The sequence below is a fragment of the Trichomycterus rosablanca genome, chromosome 2 (assembly GCF_030014385.1).
Source record: "Trichomycterus rosablanca isolate fTriRos1 chromosome 2, fTriRos1.hap1, whole genome shotgun sequence".
NCBI lineage: Eukaryota > Metazoa > Chordata > Actinopteri > Siluriformes > Trichomycteridae > Trichomycterus > Trichomycterus rosablanca.
The window spans coordinates 15,291,913-15,315,140 of NC_085989.1; the positions used below are offsets into that span (position 1 = coordinate 15,291,913).

A 23,228-nucleotide genomic window follows, 5' to 3' on the forward strand; every position below is an offset into this window, starting at 1 on the left:
TAATAAATATATAAATTATGAATAAAGTAACGTGCTTAAATTTACTATGGAAAACTTGTCACCTAACACAGTCTAATTCTCCATTAAGAAATGCAATCTGAATCTCTACTGCACAAAGAAAAAGCAATAAATCATTTCTATGCAGAAATGCTCCCTGGATCTCTGGCCCTGAGCCCTAAGATGGGCTGAAAGACAGTGGAAATGTGTGCTGTGTTCAGAAAAGGCTCTCCCCAAACAAGTTGGAAGCATAACGTTTATTTTTTAGAATTTAGTACATCTGTTCTCGGTGGTGACTGAAAGACTTTTCAGTCAGAGTTCAGTAATTAGACGAGGTGTTGACAATAGTTTTACCAAAACACGTAGTTTCCAACCTGAATTCTGTATTGTAATGCACTACATAGTGTCGGTGTGAAGTGAAAAATAAAGCTAGAAGACCTTGTAACGACTCATAACTCCAGAGTCTCAGTATTAATAACTCTACTGCACGTGAACAGTCGCCATTTTTTGCTTTATTGTTTTTTTTTGTACCTTTTCAAAATGTCATGAGCAGCTTTTAAAATTCAGACAACTGAAGTCTTTCATATACATAGTCACATATAAACACGATACAAATTTGGCCACATGTACAAATAGCTTTTGCTACACAGAAAGAATTCCACAAAACATTGTATGAAAATATAATTTCAAAAGCACTTTACAAAGACGGTACGATACATTCACTATACAGCATTTTAAACTGCCTCCCATGTACTGAAAATACACCTCCATTACTTTCACTTTAATGTACAAAGTTACTGTGAGTCACACTCATCCAGTCTGACGAGTGTGTGGTGTTTTACAAAATGAATATCTGCATAAGAGTGCGTATGAACGTTTGTGGGCCAAAGGTTAAGAAAATGTTCTAGACACAGGAGTGACACCAGACAATACGTTTGTTCAGGTATCGAAACGGTGTCACACCCACACACACCCACAATCCCTATTCTCTAGCTATAAAGGATTTTGGCATCTAGACACGGTTTATTCAGAAATGACTTAGTTGTACAATGTTTATTCATACAGTAACATCCTACATAATTAATGATTTCAGGAACAGCAGGGAACACATAATGCTCTCCACACCTACTAACACAGTTTCAAAATACTAAACATCAAATACTGTTGAAGATCAGATCCACTCATAGCAGGTAGTTTATTGCGGAAGCCAGGAGCTGTTCAGCACACCACATACAGGCGGGTGACAAATGAAAGGAAAGCATAGTATTCCACGTCAACAACCACCCAACCATGTTCTGCGGCTGGTACACAAGGCAGAACAGGTGACGCTGACCTTGGTTCTAATTCGAAGGGAAAGGTTCCATGTGAAGTTTGATGGTGCAAACATTAAAGGTCCTGGATTACAATGCTGTAAAAAGTGCTTTGGTCAAATGAGTCATTATTTGGCATATTGGCAATTTGATGAGTGTGGTGTAACCAGAAGACGGTGCCACACTAAATGCTCGTAGTACTGTAGAGCATTCTGCTGGAATGCTTGGGGTCCACCTGTCTGCTTAGAATGATGGGTCACAATCAATAAAATGAAACATTTCTATAACATTGGAAGTGATCTCCTCCAGGATGACATCATCACTACACAGAGGGTGTAAGGTGCTACTGAATGGTTCAATACACTGTGTTCCAAATTATTATGCAAAAAGTGTTTAGGAGTGATAAGGTAAGAATTTTTTTGTTTGTCAGTTAAACTCATTGATGGTGATGTGTGTCAGGGCTCTTTATATCACTGAAAGCAATTGCAGACACCTGTGCTAATTAGTTTGGCAGGTGTGTCCAATTAAAGGCAAGACTACTTAAGAAGGCTGTCCCACATTATTAAGCAGCCTACATTTTCAGCCAAAATGGGAAAGAAAAAGGATGTGTCGGCTGCTGAGAAGCAACAAATTGTGGAGTTAGGTCAAGGCATGACTACAATCAACATTGCCAAGACACTTCATCGTGATCATCGCACAATCAAGAAGTATGTAGCTGATTCAGAGCACACACGTGTGCGTGCTGATAAGGGAAAATTGAGGACTCTTTCCAACAGGCAATTACGTCAGGTTAAAAGAGCAGCTGCAAAAATGCCTTGTCATAGCAGCAGACAAGTTTTTGAAACTGCTGGTGCCTCCAACGTCCCCCGAACAACAAGATGCAGGGTCCTTCAGAGGTTTGCAGCTGTGCGTAAGCCATCCTGTCGACCTCCTCTATCCACTGCACACAAGCAGAAACGGCTCCAGTGGGCCAAACAATACATGAAGACTGACTTCAAAACTGTTTTGTTCACCGATGAGTGCCGTGCAACGCTCGATGGTCCAGATGGATGGAGTGGAGGATGGCTGGTTGATGGACACCCCATGCAAACAAGGCTACGGCGCCAACAAGGAGGAGGTGGAGTAATGTTTTGGGCTGTAATCATGGGGAGAGAGATTGTCGGCCCCTTTAGGATCCCTGAAGGGGTAAAGATGACCTCCATAATGTATGTGGAGTTTCTCAAACAGCACTTCCTGCCATGGTTCAAGAAGAAGAACCGTGCATTCCGCAGCAAGATCATTTTCATGCATGATAATGCATAATGTCTCATGCTGCAAAGAACACATCTGCATCTCTGGCTGCTATGGGCATAAAAGGGGACAAACTTATGGTGTGGCCCCCATGCTCCCCTGACCTCAACCCCATTGAGAACCTCTGGAGCATCATCCAAAGGAGTGTCTATGATGGCGGGAGGCAGTTCACATCTAAGCAACAGCTCTGGGAGGGTATTCTGTCCTCATGCAAAACAATTGAAGCAGATACCATCCAAAACCTGACAAATTCAATGGACGAGAGAGTTCAGAAGCTCCTTTCGAACAAGGGGTCCTATGTGCAAATGTAACATCACCTAGAATAAAGTTTTGACTTGAAAACTGTTTGATTTCAGTTTGTAATAACCTGCTAATGCTTATAATTTCACAAATGACCATTTTTTTGTTCTTTATAAAAATGAAAAGGTTGAAAACTCTGCTGTGCATAATAATTTGGAACATGCATTTTGAGTGCATTTTGAGTGTTTTATTTTTTTTTAAATATACTGTTATCATTGGCAGTTTGTTCAAAAACCTTTCAATTGTACTCTAATAGTTGATGACTGGAAAATTACAATGACTGCAATTCATATAGGTAATTTTGGAAAATCTGAGAAAATATTATTTGCATAATAATTTGGAACACAGTGTAAACGTGTTGTGACGAGGCACCAATCCATTGCAAGGAAACCACACACTTCCAGTCTAAAAATGATTCCATGGTCCATTCAAGCTGTTTTACTGACTTGCTTCTTTTAATTTGTCACCCATCTGTATACGAGCAGAATTAAGCTCCTCTTTATTAACAGACATGGCACCTTGTGGGGGGTCTTATTATGGCACATACAGTGTATCACAAAAGTGAGTACACCCCTCACATTTCTGCAAATATTTTATTATATCTTTTCATGGGACAACACTATAGAAATAAAACTTGGATATAACTTAGAGTAGTCAGTGTACAACTTGTATAGCAGTGTAGATTTACTGTCTTCTGAAAATAACTCAACACACAGCCATTAATGTCTAAATGGCTGGCAACATAAGTGAGTACACCCCACAGTGAACATGTCCAAATTGTGCCCAAAGTGTCAATATTTTGTGTGACCACCATTATTATCCAGCACTGCCTTAACCCTGCTGGGCATGGAATTCACCAGAGCTGCACAGGTTGCTACTGGAATCCTCTTCCACTCCTCCATGATGACATCACGGAGCTGGTGGATGTTTGACACCTTGAACTCCTCCACCTTCCACTTGAGGATGCGCCACAGGTGCTCAATTGGGTTTAGTCCATCACCTTTACCTTCAGCTTCCTCAACAAGGCAGTTGTCATCTTGGAGGTTGTGTTTGGGGTCGTTATCCTGTTGGAAAACTGCCATGAGGCCCAGTTTTCGAAGGGAGGGGATCATGCTCTGTTTCAGAATGTCACAGTACATGTTGGAATTCATGTTTCCCTCAATGAACTGCAGCTCCCCAGTGCCAGCAACACTCATGCAGCCCAAGACCATGATGCTACCACCACCATGCTTGACTGTAGGCAAGATACAGTTGTCTTGGTACTTCTCACCAGGGCGCCGCCACACATGCTGGACACCATCTGAGCCAAACAAGTTTATCTTGGTCTCGTCAGACCACAGGGCATTCCAGTAATCCATGTTCTTGGACTGCTTGTCTTCAGCAAACTGTTTGCAAGCTTTCTTGTGCGTCAGCTTCCTTCTGGAATGACGACCAGGCAGACCGAGTTGATGCAGTGTGCGGTGTATGGTCTGAGCACTGACAGGCTGACCTCCCACGTCTTCAACCTCTGCAGCAATGCTGGCAGCACTCATGTGTCTATTTTTTAAAGCCAACCTCTGGATATGACGCCGAACACGTGGACTCAACTTCTTTGGTCGACCCTGGCGAAGCCTGTTCTGAGTGGAACCTGTCCTGGAAAACCGCTGTATGGCCTTGGCCACCATGCTGTAGCTCAGTTTCAGGGTGTTAGCAATCTTCTTATAGCCCAGGCCATCTTTGTGGAGAGCAACAATTCTATTTCTCACATCCTCAGAGAGTTCTTTGCCATGAGGTGCCATGTTGAATATCCAGTGGCCAGTATGAGAGAATTGTACCCAAAACACCAAATTTAACAGCCCTGCTCCCTATTTACACCTGGGACCTTGACACATGACACCAGGGAGGGACAACGACACATTTGGGCACAATTTGGACATGTTCACTGTGGGGTGTACTCACTTATGTTGCCAGCTATTTAGACATTAATGGCTGTGTGTTGAGTTATTTTCAGAAGACAGTAAATCTACACTGCTATACAAGCTGTACACTGACTACTCTAAGTTATATCCAAGTTTCATGTCTATAGTGTTGTCCCATGAAAAGATATAATGAAATATTTGCAGAAATGTGAGGGGTGTACTCACTTTTGTGATACACTGTATTTACTGCAGTAACACGACGCCTGCATTCCTACTGTTCTTAACATGCACTCATCACTTCCTCTCACTCAGGGGTACTAGAGTGGCTACTTGCAGTGTAAGTGGGAATAGATGTTCTCGTCTTAACACTGTAATGCACTGATTATGTTGCTTTTGACCTATTTATCTATTTCCTTTAAACTATATACGATAACACTGACTTGCTAGGTTTTTAGCATGCTAACTAGCTCACTTCCTAACTACATAGACAGAACCAAATTTAAACATGTTATATAATTTTGTATGCCAAGAATGGCACAGTGGTGTATCTCAGGTTCAAATCCTCATCCGACATCCTACAAACATGCCAGTGGATGAATAACTACTGTATGTTGCCCTAGGCATTAGTAAACAAGTGTTTTAAGCTCTGGGATAGACTGGTGCTTTGTCCAGGGTGCATTCCTGCCCAGTGTTTTTAAGAAATTCCAGTCCCACTGCTACTATCAAAATAGGGGTCCAGCCCACACCATTACAAAAAAGCACAGGACCATTGTTTCCCCTTCACCACACCCTACAGCTGGCACTATACATTTAAGCAGGTAGTGTTCTATAAGCCCTCAAACCCAGCTTCATAACAGCACCAGACAATACGCATGATGTGGGTTCCACTTAATGATGGCCTTTGTGCAGTTTCAGAGATATACAGTGTATCACAAAAGTGAGTACACCCCTCACATTTCTGCAGATATTTAAGTATATCTTTTCATGGGACAACACTGACAAAATGACACTTTGACACAATGAAAAGTAGTCTGTGTGCAGCTTATATAACAGTGTAAATTTATTCTTTCCTCAAAATAACTCAATATACAGCCATTAATGTCTAAACCACCAGCAACAAAAGTGAGTACACCCCTTAGTGAAAGTTCCTGAAGTGTCAATATTTTGTGTGGCCACCATTATTTCCCAGAACTGCCTTAACTCTCCTGGGCATGGAGTTTACCAGAGCTTCACAGGTTGCCACTGGAATGCTTTTCCACTCCTCCATGATGACATCACGGAGCTGGCGGATATTCGAGACTTTGCGCTCCTCCACCTTCCGCTTGAGGATGCCCCAAAGATGTTCTATTGGGTTTAGGTCTGGAGACATGCTTGGCCAGTCCATCACCTTTACCCTCAGCCTCTTCAATAAAGCAGTGGTCGTCTTAGAGGTGTGTTTGGGGTCATTATCATGCTGAAACACTGCCCTGCAACCCAGTTTCCGGAGGGAGGGGATCATGCTCTGCTTCAGTATTTCACAGTACATATTGGAGTTCATGTGTCCCTCAATGAAATGTAACTCCCCAACACCTGCTGCACTCATGCAGCCCCAGACCATGGCATTCCCACCACCATGCTTGACTGTAGGCATGACACACTTATCTTTGTACTCCTCACCTGATTGCCGCCACACATGCTTGAGACCATCTGAACCAAACAAATTAATCTTGGTCTCATCAGACCATAGGACATGGTTCCAGTAATCCATGTCCTTTGTTGACATGTCTTCAGCAAACTGTTTGCGGGCTTTCTTGTGTAGAGACTTCAGAAGAGGCTTCCTTCTGGGGTGACAGCCATGCAGACCAATTTGATGTAGTGTGCGGCGTATGGTCTGAGCACTGACAGGCTGACCCCCCACCTTTTCAATCTCTGCAGCAATGCTGACAGCACTCTTGCGCCTATCTTTCAAAGACAGCAGTTGGTTGTGACGCTGAGCATGTGCACTCAGCTTCTTTGGACGACCAACGCGAGGTCTGTTCTGAGTGGACCCTGCTCTTTTAAAACGCTGGATGATCTTGGCCACTGTGCTGCAGCTCAGTTTCAGGGTGTTGGCAATCTTCTTGTAGCCTTGGCCATCTTCATGTAGCGCAACAATTCGTCTTTTAAGATCCTCAGAGAGTTCTTTGCCATGAGGTGCCATGTTGGAACTTTCAGTGACCAGTATGAGAGAGTGTGAGAGCTGTACTACTAAATTGAACACACCTGCTCCCTATGCACACCTGAGACCTAGTAACACTAACAAATCACATGACATTTTGGAGGGAAAATGACAAGCAGTGCTCAATTTGGACATTTAGGGGTGTAGTCTCTTAGGGGTGTACTCACTTTTGTTGCCGGTGGTTTAGACATTAATGGCTGTATATTGAGTTATTTTGAGGGAAGAATAAATTTACACTGTTATATAAGCTGCACACAGACTACTTTTCATTGTGTCAAAGTGTAATTTTGTCAGTGTTGTCCCATGAAAAGATATACTTAAATATCTGCAGAAATGTGAGGGGTGTACTCACTTTTGTGATACACTGTATAAGAAATCCCTTAAACCTCTAAAACACTGGACACAAGGCATATATAAACACTCAAAAAGGTGCAAATACATCCTCTGTCCATTGCAGGGGATCTCACACTAACGGAAAGTCTCTAGGATCATGGAGATGTGCAGCACCAGCACTAAGTGCTGCACAATTGTGCCACCAGTCACTAAAATGAAAAGGCTTCCCCAAGCAAAAAATGTGAAGGAAAGTAAAGTATGCAGTTTTTAACAACAGTATATAACATGTTTGATCATTACTTTACTGGATATGTCTTGGTATCACCCATTTCTAAACACTTTCAAGTTTTGGCAGATTCTCTAATGGCCCATGTTGGTTCAGAGTGCAAAAATATTTACTATGCTAATAAAAATGGGATTGTTAGGACCAGACAGCAACAACAACAACAACAGAAATAATGGATACCACATATATGCTTCCACCATGCATTGCTTAAGTTTTGACCTGGAAAGAAATGATAACAGCCAAATGATTTGCAGTATGGTTTGGTGATTCACCTGCTAACCAAGTAACTAACTGATTAGCTAAATGCAGTGGCTTTTAATGAGAGAATCAGCATATTGTGCAGGACTCCAGCCATCCAGGACTGCAGTTGTGGACCCCAGCTATAATACTCCGGATAGTTTAACTCCTCTAGAAAAAATACATGTAGGCAGAGTTGCATCTGTGGCACTATAATATAAAACACTACAGACAGCAACAGTAACGTAACGTAACATAAAACATTATACATCGGTAAACAATATAAATATAATAAGGCTAGAAGCATACTGCAAAACAGCTAGGCAGGCAATCCATGCTGCTCTTAATGAGAAAAAGGCAAGCATATGTACAAAATAATGCAAATGCACACAAACACGTAACAGTCAGGACCTAGAACTACTGGCACCTTTGGTACAGATGGATGAAAGTTCCTCAAATATCTTTGTGGTCAATTAGCACAGCTTCAGACTGAAAATATGAGCAATTTAACTAATTAAATCACAAGCAAACTTCAATCTACATTACTGACACTGTCTTTAGTACTTCTTACAACATTCCTTTTGCCAATATAATAGCACCAAGTCTTCTCCTATAACACTTAATAAACACACTTTTGGATAGAGAATCTCTCATTTTTTAACATATGGATTATTGTCCTGCTGAAAGATGTCATCAAAGGACCAGTTTTAGCTTATATGTCATGATTTACACCGATCAGCTATAACATTAAGCCAACCTCCTGGTTTCTACACTCACTGTCCATTTTATCAGCTCCACTTACCATATAGAAGCACTTTGTAGTTCTACAATTACTGACTATAGTCCGTTTCTCTAAATATCTTTTTAGACCACCACTGAATTGGTATTATTTAGGTGGTGGATGATTCTCAGCACTGAGTTTTTACATACTGTGTCCACTCACTGTCCACTCTATTAGACACTCCTACCTAGGTGATCCAACTTGTAGATGTACAGTCAAAGTCGATCGCTCATCTATTGCTGCTGTTTGAGTTGGTCTTCTTCTAGACCTTCATCAGTGGTCACCTCACAGGTCACAGGTCACAGGTGCTGTTGGCTAAATTTTTTTGGTATTCTCAGTCCAGCAGTGACAGTGAGGTGTTTAAAAACTCCAGCAGCACTGTTGTGTCTTATCCACTTATACCAGCACAACACACACTAACACACCACCACCATGTCAGTGTCACTGCAGTGCTGAGAATCATTCACCACCTAAATAATACCTATTCTGTAGTGGTCCTGTGGGGGTCCTGACCATTGAAGAACAGGGTGAAAGCAGGCTAAAAAAGTATGTAGAGAAACAGATGGACTACAGTCAGTAATTGTAGAACTACAAAGTGCTTCTATATGGTAAGTGGAGCTGATAAAATGGACAGTGAGTGTAGAAACAAGGAGGTGGTCATAATGTTATGCCCCATCGGTGTATAACATAACAAATCCTCCAGTACAGGCAACCGTGGGACTGTGGGGTTATTTTCTCTATGATCAATCCTCTTTTTATTCCAAAACACATCTTGAGTGTTTGTTGCCAATAAGCAAACAATTTGTCTTATTCCATCATCCAGCAAACTCTAGGCACTTGAATTAGTGGTTAGATAGAAGTAAATAATTTCTTCTGGAACATCTTTCAAATAGTTTGCCACCTGGTGACTTGGCAACTCCCCAATTATGATCCAAGGAGCAATTTCCATTCTTTTTACCTTCCACCTCAAGTTTGTAAGGGCAAAATACATTAGCATTCCTCTCCAGGCAGCTTTACTACAGCTCCTCTTGTTTGTTTCTAATTATGACAGGCAAATTTGCTCCATATTTCAAGTGTTAAGCTTAATAACCACACAGACATTTTATATAATCTTATTTCACCCATCTTTACCAAAGATGCCAATAATTTGGAGCTGAGTGTATCTACTGACATACTGTCAACACAATAGTGCAGATTGAATACACACAAATCTTCTCGGCTATGATTCTTCCATAAACCCAACACTCACTCTATTTAAACATGAGAAAAACATGGCACTTTAGAACTGCTGGCAATGGTAGAACAAGAGGAACAGATAAAAGTAATGAATTCTCTTATTTTCCCTGCTGCTTTTTCATTACCCATTTTTAAGCAACTTTACAAGGTAATGTGCTGGGTGTCGCAGTGTAGTGTAAATATTAGTTTACTCTTAATTGTGTACTCAAAAAAAATGGTGGTGACAGTATAAACCTGAGCTGTGTTTCCCATGCAGACTCAGATGTGTTTTACAAGACTATAATCGAATAATGTCAAAAGTATAAAAAGTAAAAAAAAATTGTTTAATATAGATATGAGCTTTCAAATAAAATACAGATACTAAAATATAGTATATGGAATTAAAATTATATAAAGTATATAAAGTTTATCTTCTATCTACTTTTTATAGATATGTACATATACATATGTCTCTACATAGCTGTGCTTTACAGTAAAGAAGAAATAGAAAAATCAAGAAGAGAAAAAGGAAAATTAGGAAAATTTGCATCCCTTCATTTCACTGCAAAAAGATTTTAGCAAGTGAAGCATTATTGTAGAATTGTATCTTCATTTATCTTAAAAATGAACTAATTTTAAACTTAATCTATTTGTTGGCATTTGTTACTAGTAGAATGATCTAAAATTGGCCGATATTTTATTTTAAGCACTTCTGGAAAGAAGAAAAACTGGCAATATGAGAAAATAATTGAACATAATTAATTAACATAAGATCAACTTGCCTATATTCAAAATGTTTTTTTTGCTAAGATAATATTTTGCAATATTATCTGAGCATCGCAACTAGGTAGATAGTCCCAGTCCTTTCTTCTTTTGTACTAAGTCTGAAAAGTAATGATGTAAATGGATTGTGCAAAGCAATCCACCCCTACAACAACAGACATAAAGAATAGATAAGAAAATAGGAAAAGACAGACGAAGGAAGTAGGAGTTTGAAGGTGTGTGTGTGTTTGGTTATCACAGTGGGGGGTGGAAGTTGATGGTATGGTGTCTAAGCCCTTGAGAGGTTTTGTAGCTTTTCCCACAGCGGCACTTAAAGGTCTTCCTCACGCGAATCTGCGTCCTGTGTCCATTTTTGGCATGATATTTTATACCGTTCACATTCTTCAACAAAAACAAGACACAAACAAGTTACATGGATGGCACTGGGTTTTGCTGAGACTAAAAACTGTAACTTTAGCATTTTTAGTACCTCACAAAGGTATTCATCTCTTAACTTCTAATGACTGTCACAAACTGAGATTTTTTGAAGTGGTGTACAGCTATTGTAAAGTCTTGCCACATATGAAGATCTGTTTATCCTCTGTGATAAAGTCATTAGAACGAGCTGATCTCCAATTTTCTTACACTGACACTCTCAACAAGCTATGTGTTTCATAAAAGCAAAGGCTTTTTGAAGCCATTTTTCTATTTGTCCTCCTAATCTAGTTACCAATTACCCAGTTGTATCTACTCAACTGCTGCAGATTCCTAACACACACCCCCTCCGACCAATTATTTTTACCTGCATGAGGCTGGTTCACACAGGGATCAGTATTCCATATGAGCAGAGTCATGCATTGATCTCCATTATTTCCCGTCTCTGTGCATAGACCAGCCAGCAGAGGCTGCAAATGCAGCAGTAATGAGGAATGCCTTTGGCCTGCCCACCCGTAGACACAGCCAATCATGTCTGTGTAGACGCCCGGCTGGTCAGCTCAACATCTCCGCAGTGGTGGTCTAGCCTGTTTTATCACTGCACCACTAGTGTCCTTTTTGTTTTTTTGTAGTTAATTGTTAAAATGTTTAGACTTTGCCTTTTGCGGTAAATTAATGCCTGTTGTTTTATAGATCAATTACTAAAGAAACCTATTTCATTCTGTTTTACAAACCCTATTTCTGAAAAGGAAATGCAATAAAAACAAGAATTTGCAATGTGTTCCTTCTCTTGAACCTTTATTTAAGAAATGACTTTAATTAATGACCAACTTGAATTTTGATTTTGATTCCTGCAAGACACTTGAAAATCAGGGACAACATATGATTAAAAAGTTTGTAGAATTTTTAAACCTTCACGGTTTTGAAATGTTACACAATGGACAGGTCAGTTAGTAACAGGCGAGGAAATCATGATTGGGTATAAAACAAGGATCCACCAAAAGATCAGTCTTACCAGCAAAGATGGGTCGTGGCTCACAACTTTGTGAGTCAGTTCAAAAGAACAGATTAAGATTTAGTCTTGGATTAATTAAAACAATCAAGTTGGTCATTAAAAACATTAATTAAATCTTATCGTAGAACTTATGTCAGTTTAATAAAGTTAGGAGAATTAATGAATCAGATTATTTTTAAATGCATTTTTAAAATGTCCCAACTTCTTTAGAAATGCAGTTTGTACAAAGTTTAGGGGGAACTTATAAGTAAAATAAACAAAGGGTGGCATATGGGCGCATGTGGGTGTTTTGTGCACCTACTTTGTATCTCTTTTTGCAGCCAGGCACTGGACATGCAAACGGCTTCTCGTCTCCTCCATTCATACACATGGAGCTCAGGATGGACTCGGAGCTTATCGCACTCTCTGTGGTCCACGAGTCATCACTGTCTGAGTCCTCATACTCCACCTCCTCTTCATCACATTCACTGCCTAATGGAGGGGATTAACATGACTGATTGTTACATTATTATTATTACATTAACTATTGCTACATATAGCATTAGAGCACATCAGTACTGGTCCAGTAAAATATAATAACAATTCTTATTTACTTACAAAGGTGCTGGAAACATTTATACTGATGAGCGTTATTGATTCCACACTTGAATTACATTGAATCTTTACACACATAGTTGATACCTGTGGGTGTGCTGCTGCGGAAGGAAGATGAAGGAGTTATGGGCGGAGTCACAGGCGGGGTCAGACTGCCGTTGCTATGACGCGGGGGTGTGGACGTGTTGTTACGGTTCACACTTCCAGTGACTGACAGTGACAATTTCGGTTGCACTTTCTTTTTCTGGTTCTCCTGCTCCCTACGTGCAGCTTCAGTCATAAATCTACACACACACACACACACAAATCTACATGTTTATTATTACACCTTTTTAGTATCTCAGAACAACACGCAAAAAGTAGCAGTGAGCAATGTTTATAATTAAAAAGGCCGGGCACGTATGTTGGACAAGAAGGCCTGGCTAGCAATAGATGTTCTAATGTTCTCGTAATGTCATTACGAAATACATTTTATTGCAAAAGGGGCGACACAATCATGCCAGAAAAGGAAATGTCAAAAGTTTTTCCAAAAGTTCTGCGCCTATGACATACAGTCAAGCCGGAAAGTCTGCACACCCCTGTCACCTTCTCCACATTTTATTACATTACAGACTCATTCTATAATAGATTGAGTTCATTTTTTGTCACAAAATTGTACACAATGACAAAGTGAAAGCAGGTTTTTCGACATTTGTGCTAATTTATTACAAATCAAAAGGTCAAATATCATATGTACACAAGTGTGCACACCCTCTGATATGACACCCAAAAGTGAGCTGAGGTGCATTTTGTTTTCACTGATACTGCTTGAGATGTTTCTACAGTTTAATTGGAGTTCAATTGATTGGACAAGCCACAGACACTAATAATCTGATCAGGTTCTGGCAGTAATCTGATTATTATAATGGTTATTAATACCTTATACTTCTATTATCTCAAATCGATTAAGGTTTATATAGTGATGTTTGAGGTTCTAATGATGTTTGTGGTGCTCGGGTGACACAGCGGTATATTACGTTAGCCCACCATTGCTGAGATCTGGGCTCTAATCTCAGCAGATGCTATCAGCCAGTCAGGCGTCATGCCAAAGTCTAGGAAATGGTGGCCAAAGCCTTGAGATGGATTGTCGTCCTGTCCTGGGTGTGTTCCTGCCTTGCATCCAGTTTTAAATTATATTGTTTGTCCTCATGCTATCAGAACACCATGCCCTTCATATACATTGTCAGAATGTTGATAGACTGGTATTTACATTGTGTACATGTGCTGTATTAATAGCATCAAACTCAAAATAAATACAGTGACACACAAAAGCTTCTGCACACACTTCCTAACAAGGTACTCTAAAACTCTAAAAATAAGTTCTTGACTGTTTCTTACCCAACTGAGTCTTTTCTATTGCAACTAGTCTGGGAGGGCTGGGGCTAATACATACTTCCTCTGAGACACATAAAGCCAGTCATGAAGTGTTAGTGGGCAGATTAAGACTGACTTAATTGACTTCACATTTATAGTATTTAACAGATGCTATTTATTAAAAGCGACTTAAAACTGTGACTAAAATACAATGCAAGCAACTGAGGAATGAAGGCCTTGATTAAGGGCTAACAGTGGCTTCTTGGCAGAGGTGGGGGATGAGGGGGCTACTGATTACTAGTGTAGTGCCTTAACCTCTGTGTTATTACTGCCCATATATAGGCTTGATATTGGAAACACATCAACAAATGTCTGCGGCACTGTTGGGGCCGAGCTTGTGATCCTCTTAATGTACTTCTGTGATTAACTGTCCTTTACATAGTTTTACTGAGCGGCACGGTGAGTAGCACTGTTGGGTTCGATCCCCAGGTGGGGCGGTCCGGGTCCTTTCTGTGTCTAGTTTCTCCCCGTGTCTGCGTGGGTTTCCTCCGGGAGCTCTGGTTTCCTCCCACGGTCCAAAAACATGCAAGTGAGGTGAATTGGAGATACTAAATTGTCCATGACTGTGTTCGATATAACCTTGTGAACTGATGAACCTTGTGTAGTGAGTAACTACCGTTCCTGTCATGAATGTAACCAAAGAGTGTAAAACTTGACGTTAAAATCCTAATAAACAAACATTGTTTGTACCAGATGTCAAAAATAATGCTAATTAACCTGTACTTTATTAACACACACACACACACACCTCTCACCTGTTAATGTAACTCAGAGCAACATATGTGGGCTGTTGTAGCTCTTGTTTCTCCAGCACTCTCGGATCGGTGTCTGTCACAGATTACAGAAAAAGAAGAAACAAAGAATTCACTTTTAATTAAGAAAAATCATACTAATGATTACACTAAAACACAGACTTAAAAAGTGCTCATTTTAACAGAATATCAGTGGATACAGAAAAAGAGGAGCTGTTTATTACACACATCTGATAGAGGAACATTTTTAAGTGCGAGTTTTCCTTCCTGGCACAGGCTAATCTAAAGGGCTGCGTCCCAAACCACAAGTCACACACTACAGTCATAAAAACTGTTAGCACTAAAGTACTAACCTAATAATATGTAATATATATCCACTGATCAGACAGAAAATTATGACTACCTTCCTAATATTGTGTTGGTCCCACTTTTGCTGCCAAAACAGCCCTGACCCATCGAGGCATGGACTCCACTAGACCCATGAAGGTGTGCTGTCATATCTGGCACCAAGATGTTAGCAGCAGATCCTTTAACTCCTGTAAGTTGTGAGGTGGGGCCTCCATGGATCGGACTTGTATGTCCAGCACATCCAACAGATGCTCGATTAAATTGAGATCTGGAGAATTTGGAGGCCAAGTCAACACCTCAAACTGGTTGTTGTGCTCCTTAAACCATTCCTGAACCATTTCTGCTTTGTGGCAGGGCGCATTATCCTGCTGAAAGAGGCCACAGCCATCAGGGAATACCGTTTTCATGAAAGAGTGTACATGGTCTGCAACAATGCTTAGTAACATCCACATGGATGGCAGGACCCAAGGTTTCCCAGCAAAACACTGCCCAAAGCATCACACTGCCTCCGCCGGCTTGCCGTATTCCCATAGTGCATTGCCCATTTTTCCTGCTTCTAACACATCAACTTTGAGGATAAAATGTTCACTTAATATATACCTAATATATCCCACCCACTAACAGGTGCCGTGATGAAGAGATAATCAGTGTTATTCACTTCACCTGTCAGTGGTCATAATGTTATGCCTAGTCGGTGTATATTTATTCAAAATTAAAAAAAGTTGATCAGTGAAAGCATCGGAAATCTTTCTACTTTTGACATTTCATTACAGATTGAAGAAAATAAACAAATCATAGATTATTCTTTTTAATGCATTTAAAAAAAAAAAAAAAAGATTTTTCAGAAATGGGGTTTGTACAATAAAACCATTTATTTGGTTTTAACAAAGTACTTTTGGCATACATTAAATCAAACCCAAACCCCTTAATTTCCAGCCTATTGTGCTGTTGATTAGTAATAAGTTTAATATGCACTTACTGTAAGTGTGTAAACCGTCACCTCATTACTTACACGCGCACACACGCGCACACACACACACACACACACACCATCAAACACACATTTTTCCACCCTCTGTCAGACTGCATGCACTTCCACTGCCTGAGGCACACTAGGCTAAACTTCAAAGAGTACTAAACATGTATGTGTGGGTAAGTGGGTGTGTGTGTGTGTGTGTATGTATGTATGAACAGCTGCAATATTAATTACTTGAACCCTTTATTTTAAAGATATTATGATGTAAATATTGTTTTCTCTTTTTACTGAGATTTTCATTCAGTTCTATACAACACTTTCAAGCAGTTTTGAGAAGTTACATCATTTTGAGTTTAAAGGAAAACATCTGGTTCTATTGACAAATGTCGATGTGCACTATTATTTAACCCCCAACCTCAGTACTTGATGGAACATCCTTCTGCCTTGATAACGTTCAATAAGTGATTTCTCTACTTGCTTACACTATGTGTTTAAACGCTTCCAGCTCATTAAAGTTTGATGGCTTTCCTGTTGCAGCTGCTTTTTTATATATACCACCAAAGATTTTCTATATGATTTAAATCTGCAAAGTGAGAAAACCACTCCAGGATGTTCCAGGACTGATTCCGAAACCAAGCTTGGGTTGACTTGGAAGTGTGTTTGGGATCTTTGCCATGCTGTCCAATTATAACAAAGGTTCATTTTCACCACAAAAGGTGTAACCAAATGCCTTGATATTTCTGTGAATCTACGATACCGATTACACGTTCAAGATTGCCAGTTCCTGGAGCAGAAAAACACCTCCACATCATTACTGACCCACCTCCATGCTTGACTTTAAGGATTATGTTCTCCTGGCAATACACCTTCTTGCACCAGACAAACTGCTGATCCCTATGGCCAAACAGTTCCAGTTTTGATTCATCATTTCATAGAACTGTATCCCAGAACTCTGCAGGCCTATACAAATTCCTTCTGGCTTATTTCAGTCGACACTTCTTGAACTTTATTTCAGTATTAACAAAATATCCTGCTGCTCTACAGTAATGCATATTTAGTTTTCTTTGTTCACTTGCTGCATCATTTAACTGTTAAAGACGTAATTTATAATTGAATATTTCCAGTTGCAATAATGTGTGTGTGTGTGTGTGTGTGTGTGTGTGTGTGTAGCTACAATTTGTATGCAGTGACCGCCATCGTGTGGCATTTTGTGGAAGTTAATAATAGTAAAACAGTGATACCAAAGACATCGCTTAAATTCTGTTAAAAATCTTCTCACTAAAATATTTTATTATGAAGAATAGAGCTTATCTAATATTATAATTACATGCTTATTGTATGTTTAGGTATGTTAACATATGACAGTAAAATTAGTTTGACTTGTTTAGGTAATTGCAAGTTTAAGCCTTAAGTCAAAAAAACTAAATAAGTTACATTTATAATTAAACCAAAACACTTAGAAATCTGTGCATATTTATTGTGCAATCTGCATTTTAATGTTTATGTTTAACCCTTTGATCTTTCTAAACAGGACTTACTAATACTGATAATTTGTCATGTGACATTTGATAGCGCAAATAGTTTATGTAAAAAAAAGTTGGGACATTAGGGAAAATGTAAATAAAATAAAAATGCAGTGTTCCTTAGATTTACTTTGACTTTTATTTGATTGCAGACAGGATGAACCTGAGATATTTCATGTTTTATCTGCTCAACTTCATTTCATTTATTAATAAACATCCATTCCTGCATTTCAGGCCTGCAACACCTTCCAAAAATAGTTGGAACAAGGGCAATTTAGGGCTAGTAATGAGGTGAAAAAACTAAATAATGATGTGATTCCAAACAGGTGATGTCAACAGGAGATTGTAATCATGGTTCGGTACAAATGCAGCATCCAGGAAAGGCTGAGTCCTTGATGAGCAGCAGAAGCCTTATGTGAACCATGTCCATAAGTGGCATCGACTTCTCTGGGCTTGGAGGCATCTAGGATGGACCATCACACAGTGGAAACGTGTATTGTGGTCAGATGAATCAACATTCCAGGTCTTTTTTTTGAAAAAATGGACGCCGTGTGCCAAAGACCAAAGACGACAAGGACCATCCAGACTGTTATCAGCACATCTTAAGAATGGAACAAAATAAAAGCTGAAACACTAAATCACTTGGTATCCTCTGCACCAAAACGTCATTTAAGTGTGGTTAAAAGGAATGGCAACATTACAAAGTGGTAAATGCTTTACTGTCCCAACTATTTTTGGAATGTGATGCAGGCCTGAAATGCAGGAATGGATGTTTATTAATAAATGAAATGAAGCTGAGCAGATAAAACATGAAATATCTCAGGTTCATTCTGTCTGCAATCAAATAAAAGTCAAAGTAAATGTAAGAAACTCTGTGTTTATTATTATACAGCTATAATACAGCACAGATCTAGCTTTAGTTAACATGTATACAAGTTACCTATAAAAAAAAAGTTTAATTAGTTGTTGTCATACTTGAATTTAGATGCTATAAATGTGGTCATTTTGAAACTGATTACAGCCTAAACTTTTATTTGCATTTAAAGTGAAAATAAAATGAAAAGCGTGAAGTTAACTCAAGAAGATTTAACCAGCCACAGAGCTCAAACTAATCCTGCTAACCTGCTTCAGATTTCATTTGAAATTCATTGACTGTATCCATATGTGAAACACTTGGCCCACTGTTTCCCAACCCAGTGTAATTCAGTCTAATTAAAGTAGTATAATGATCTGATGAAAAAGACCACCTGCGTGGGACCACCTGAGATACTGTATGTGTAAGTGCTGAAATCATGAGGTGAGAAAAACTAAATTGCTTCAGTGCATTTAGAGAATTAAGAGGATATTTTCTGAAAGACGTGGCATTTAATCACAGTTTATAGCATAAATGATTTAAGAATAAAAGACTTAAGCTAAAGTCTTGCTAATGATATTATTGTTTTGGTTTGTATATAAATAAAAAGTTATTTACTGTTTTCTTTTTGACAGAATTAGAATTAGCAATACACCGTCAAAGACGAAATTGAACCATACTGCAAATCACCCAGTAAATAAACTAATTATACTAAACTAAATAGTTATATTATATATATTATATATATATTGATAGTTTTCTTCGTAAAAAATCTTGTTTGGCTTGTTTTACTGCCTTATTTTAATATTATAATACCAAAACATATTCAATTTGAGAGTTGGTTTAGCATGTGGTGATCTACTGGCCAGACAACCCTGTTTATTGTGTTCCTGCCTTCATGCTCCCCAGAGCAGACTTACACCGATCAGGCATAACATTGAAACCACCTCCTTGTTTCTACACTCACTGTACATTTTATCAGCTCCACTTTGTAGTTCTACGTACAATTACTGACTGTAGTCCATCTATTTCTTTACATACTTTTTTTTAGCCTGCTTTCACCCTGTTCTTCAATGGTCAGGACCCCCACTGGACCACCACAGAGGAGATATTATTTAGGTGGTGGATCATTCTCAGCACTGCAGTGACAATGACATGGTGCTGGTGTGTTAGTGTGCGTTGTGCTGGTATGAGTGGATCAGACACAGCAGCGCTGCTGGAGTTTTTAAATACTGTGTCTACTCACTGTCCACTCTATTAGACACTCCTACCTAGTCGATCGCTCATCTATTGCTGCTGTTTGAGTTGGTCATCTTCTAGACCTTCATCAGTGGTCACAGGACGCTGCCCACGAGGCGCTGTTAGCTGGATATATTTTTGGTTGCTGGACTATTTTCAGTCCAGCAGTGACACTGAGGTGTTCAAAAACTCCATCAGCATTGCTGAGAATGATCCACAACCTAAATAATACCTACTCTGTGGTGGTCGTGTGGGGGTCCTGACCATCGAAGAACAGGGTGAAAGCAGGCTAAATAAGTATGTAGAAAAACAGATGGACTACAGTCAGTAATTGTAGAACTTCAAAGTGCTTCTATATGGTAAGTGAAGCTGATAAAATGGACAGTGTGTGTAGAAACCAGGAGGTGGTCATAATGTTATGCCTAATCGGTGTATATTTCAATTCATATTTTACACACCAGGTAACAAAGGGTGTGGCTAAAACAACTAAACTCATTAATTAGCAGGGTTGTCAGAAATGTAATGTGATGATGTGTTTAACTATAAAAGTAAACGGGAAAATATAAGCTACAAGTTTATATTTGGCTGGGCATCTACACAGACATGATTAGGGAAAGGGTGTGAACGTCTGAGGGGGAGGGGATGGCCATGTCACTGTTAACATGTCAAGGGTATTCCTGCCATGCGCCCAGTGTTTTTTAGTGGACCCAGACCTAACAAAGCCCTGACCAGGATAAAGTAATTGAATTTTTAAATCAAATATCATGATAAATAAGCATTTTAGAATGTTATTCTACACTGACGTTTAGACGTGTATATATTCTCATCCTCCAGCAATAATTACTCCAGTGAGAATACAGGTGTGCACCTAATGGTAGTTCTGTCTTTAATGAGCCATGAACTTTATTAAACCCCTGTGATCCAATAACCAAGGTCTAATAACACACTGCACTCCACAGACGCCTCTCCTATAAACTCACTTTGGATTCAGACCCTGTCATTAATTCCACCTTGCATCAAACTTCACTCAGGATTATACTGCAGTGTAAACAACAGGACTGGATCAGGTACAAGCAACTGGCTTAACTGAACAGGGCTGTGTTCCTGTACTGGGGTTGTAGTTGTCCAACTTTGGACATGACAGTCCAAAGTATGTAAAAATTGCAAACATTTCATTTTGGGCTAAGTTGGTCTTTTAAAAGTTGCCCTAACACTAATCAGCTTTGCTTTACCTTGACAGCAATATTAAGCACTGTATCATAATTCTTAATATTAAAATGACCATTAAAATGATTTGGCATCTACCATTCCCTCTCATACATGGCCAATCATGTCACTACCTAGACGACCGGCCGGTCAGTGGCATTGCTGGGGACTCAAACCCTGAATGCCAGTTGTAGTGGGCTAGCATAAATCACCACTGTGCCACCCAAGCACCCCATGTCCAATCATTATTATTACATAACCCACCAATGCAGATGTATAAATTGTATAAAATATGGAATTCAAGACTAGACTCACCTTATTTATCTTTTTTATCAACCAGAGCGCAGATCTGAATTATATAAATGCATTAAAAAATTTTCAAGCCCTGTGTCATGACCCTTGAGTGGGTCATGAGCCAAAAAATGGGTCACAGAGAAAAATTATAATAGTAAAACTAACTTGAACAGGCACATAAACACAAAATGAACTTGTACACAAACGACCCCTTGTGGAGGCTTCATGTTACACCTTGTAAACCGCAGTTGGACCAGATTGACACAATTTTTATTAATTAAGTATATTTATATATATGCTTTAATAAATTGTTTGTGTTGCCTGGGTCACGGTTAAAATCATGGACAAATTGTGGGTTGCATGAAAAAAGTTATACAAGACAGTCTCTCCTTACAAACACAAACTCAGCTTATGTACCTAAAATCAGCTTGTAAGCCTATGTTTCTGGATAAGGGCAATTAGCTACTCTCAAAGATCATGAATCCACCCAATTGTATCAAACAGTAAAGCAAACTAGTTCTGTTTTGCATGTTTGTGTGAAAATGCATTAATTTGGCTACTGCAAAATAACTGGCAACCCTTCAAAACACAGACAGTACTAATCACCTAGAAAATCAGCTGAACTACTTTGTTTTAGTGCCAAGGGTGAGCACATTTCACTGTAATTTCCAAAGCAGACGTGTGCTTTAATTTTCTTTCTGCTTTTCTAGCAACAACTGAACAACAACTGTGCCACCTCGTGGTGCCGCCAGGCACGAACATATAAAACTTGGCAAGCCTGACAAAACTGAGGATTGTTTTTGATTTTCACAGCCTGTGTAATGGTGTCCTGCATGTGTGCATGTGTGTGTGGATGAAGGTGCCTGGTACGGTTTGGGGCAGCAGGAATGCCAGGCTTGTTTTCCAGATGGCTAATTAAAAAGCAGTGCAGTGTTTAAATGTGTTTGAGATCAGCAGGTCTCCGGATGGAGGGAAGGGGGAGTAGGGGAAGACGAGAGGAGGGGATGGAGAGAGCTACAAACCAGGCTGTAATTATATTTTCCAGAGCACAGCAGTACACAACACTTGTGGCGGAAGCCACAAGAATACAAACACAGACTGGGAACACACACAGACTAACAGATGAGAAAAACAGACAGGCAAAAAGCACAGGCACCGACAGATAAACCCTCAACAAACACACACGGACACACCAGAATAGGGTGGGACTATACAGGCTGGTATGAGGGATTTTCCGCTGGATCTTGCTAATTGGCTCATAAATGTCTGACAACTCATTTAATGTATCACACACACACATAATATAACTAGAACCTCAAAGACATTCCGCATATAATTTTTGCTGTTTATATACTATTACAACATTTATAGCAGTGCAAAAGTATTGTTATTGCAAAGGATTTCCTCAAACATAACCGCAAGTCACAAAAATTACAATCTTGACCATTTGCTGAACCAAAGACCATACAAAGATGAGCCGGCATCCTGGTTATAAAGTGAATGAAACAGAGCATAATAATTAATATGGTCTTACATTAAGAAAAAAAAAAAAAATCATAATCATCAGTGTTCAGCAACTGTGATCAAAATACATTAGATAGGAAAACACTAAATCCCTGATATCCTGCTCCAAAAACCTGACTGATAAAAAATATATATTTTTATATATATAATAAATATATATAACTTTATATTGGCTACATGCTGCTTCTGATGTAGATCAGATATCATAATGTAGACAGTAGGATGCAATTTTGCAATTTGTAAACATATGCACAAAAGTGCTTCATTTTACATACTCAAAGACTTTAGAGATTGTATTTTTGTGATGTAAAAAGATTAATTTACACTGTTAATATGGCCTATAATAAAAAAGTGGTACTCAACATCCCCTAAACTCAAAATCTTTGAAACTTAATGCCATTCGTCAAGAAATTTGTTCCCTTAAACTCAACATTTCCCTCAAACGTTTAC

At 39.2% G+C, this 23,228-nt stretch overlaps 1 protein-coding gene across 1 annotated transcript in view; it reads right to left on the reverse strand.

Annotated features, from left to right (window-relative positions):
- Nucleotides 1–10,608: 10,608 nt before the first annotated feature.
- Nucleotides 10,609–23,228, reverse strand: part of jazf1a (JAZF zinc finger 1a) — a 33,835-nt gene continuing 21,215 nt past the window's right edge. Inside the window, exons 2-5 of the mRNA XM_062990191.1 lie at nucleotides 14,819–14,891; nucleotides 12,738–12,934; nucleotides 12,358–12,527; nucleotides 10,609–11,008 (exon numbers count right to left, since the gene is read on the reverse strand). Coding sequence (XP_062846261.1) covers nucleotides 10,862–11,008; nucleotides 12,358–12,527; nucleotides 12,738–12,934; nucleotides 14,819–14,891 — 587 coding nt within the window. The 3' untranslated portion in view covers nucleotides 10,609–10,861. The remainder of the gene's footprint in view (nucleotides 11,009–12,357; nucleotides 12,528–12,737; nucleotides 12,935–14,818; nucleotides 14,892–23,228) is intronic.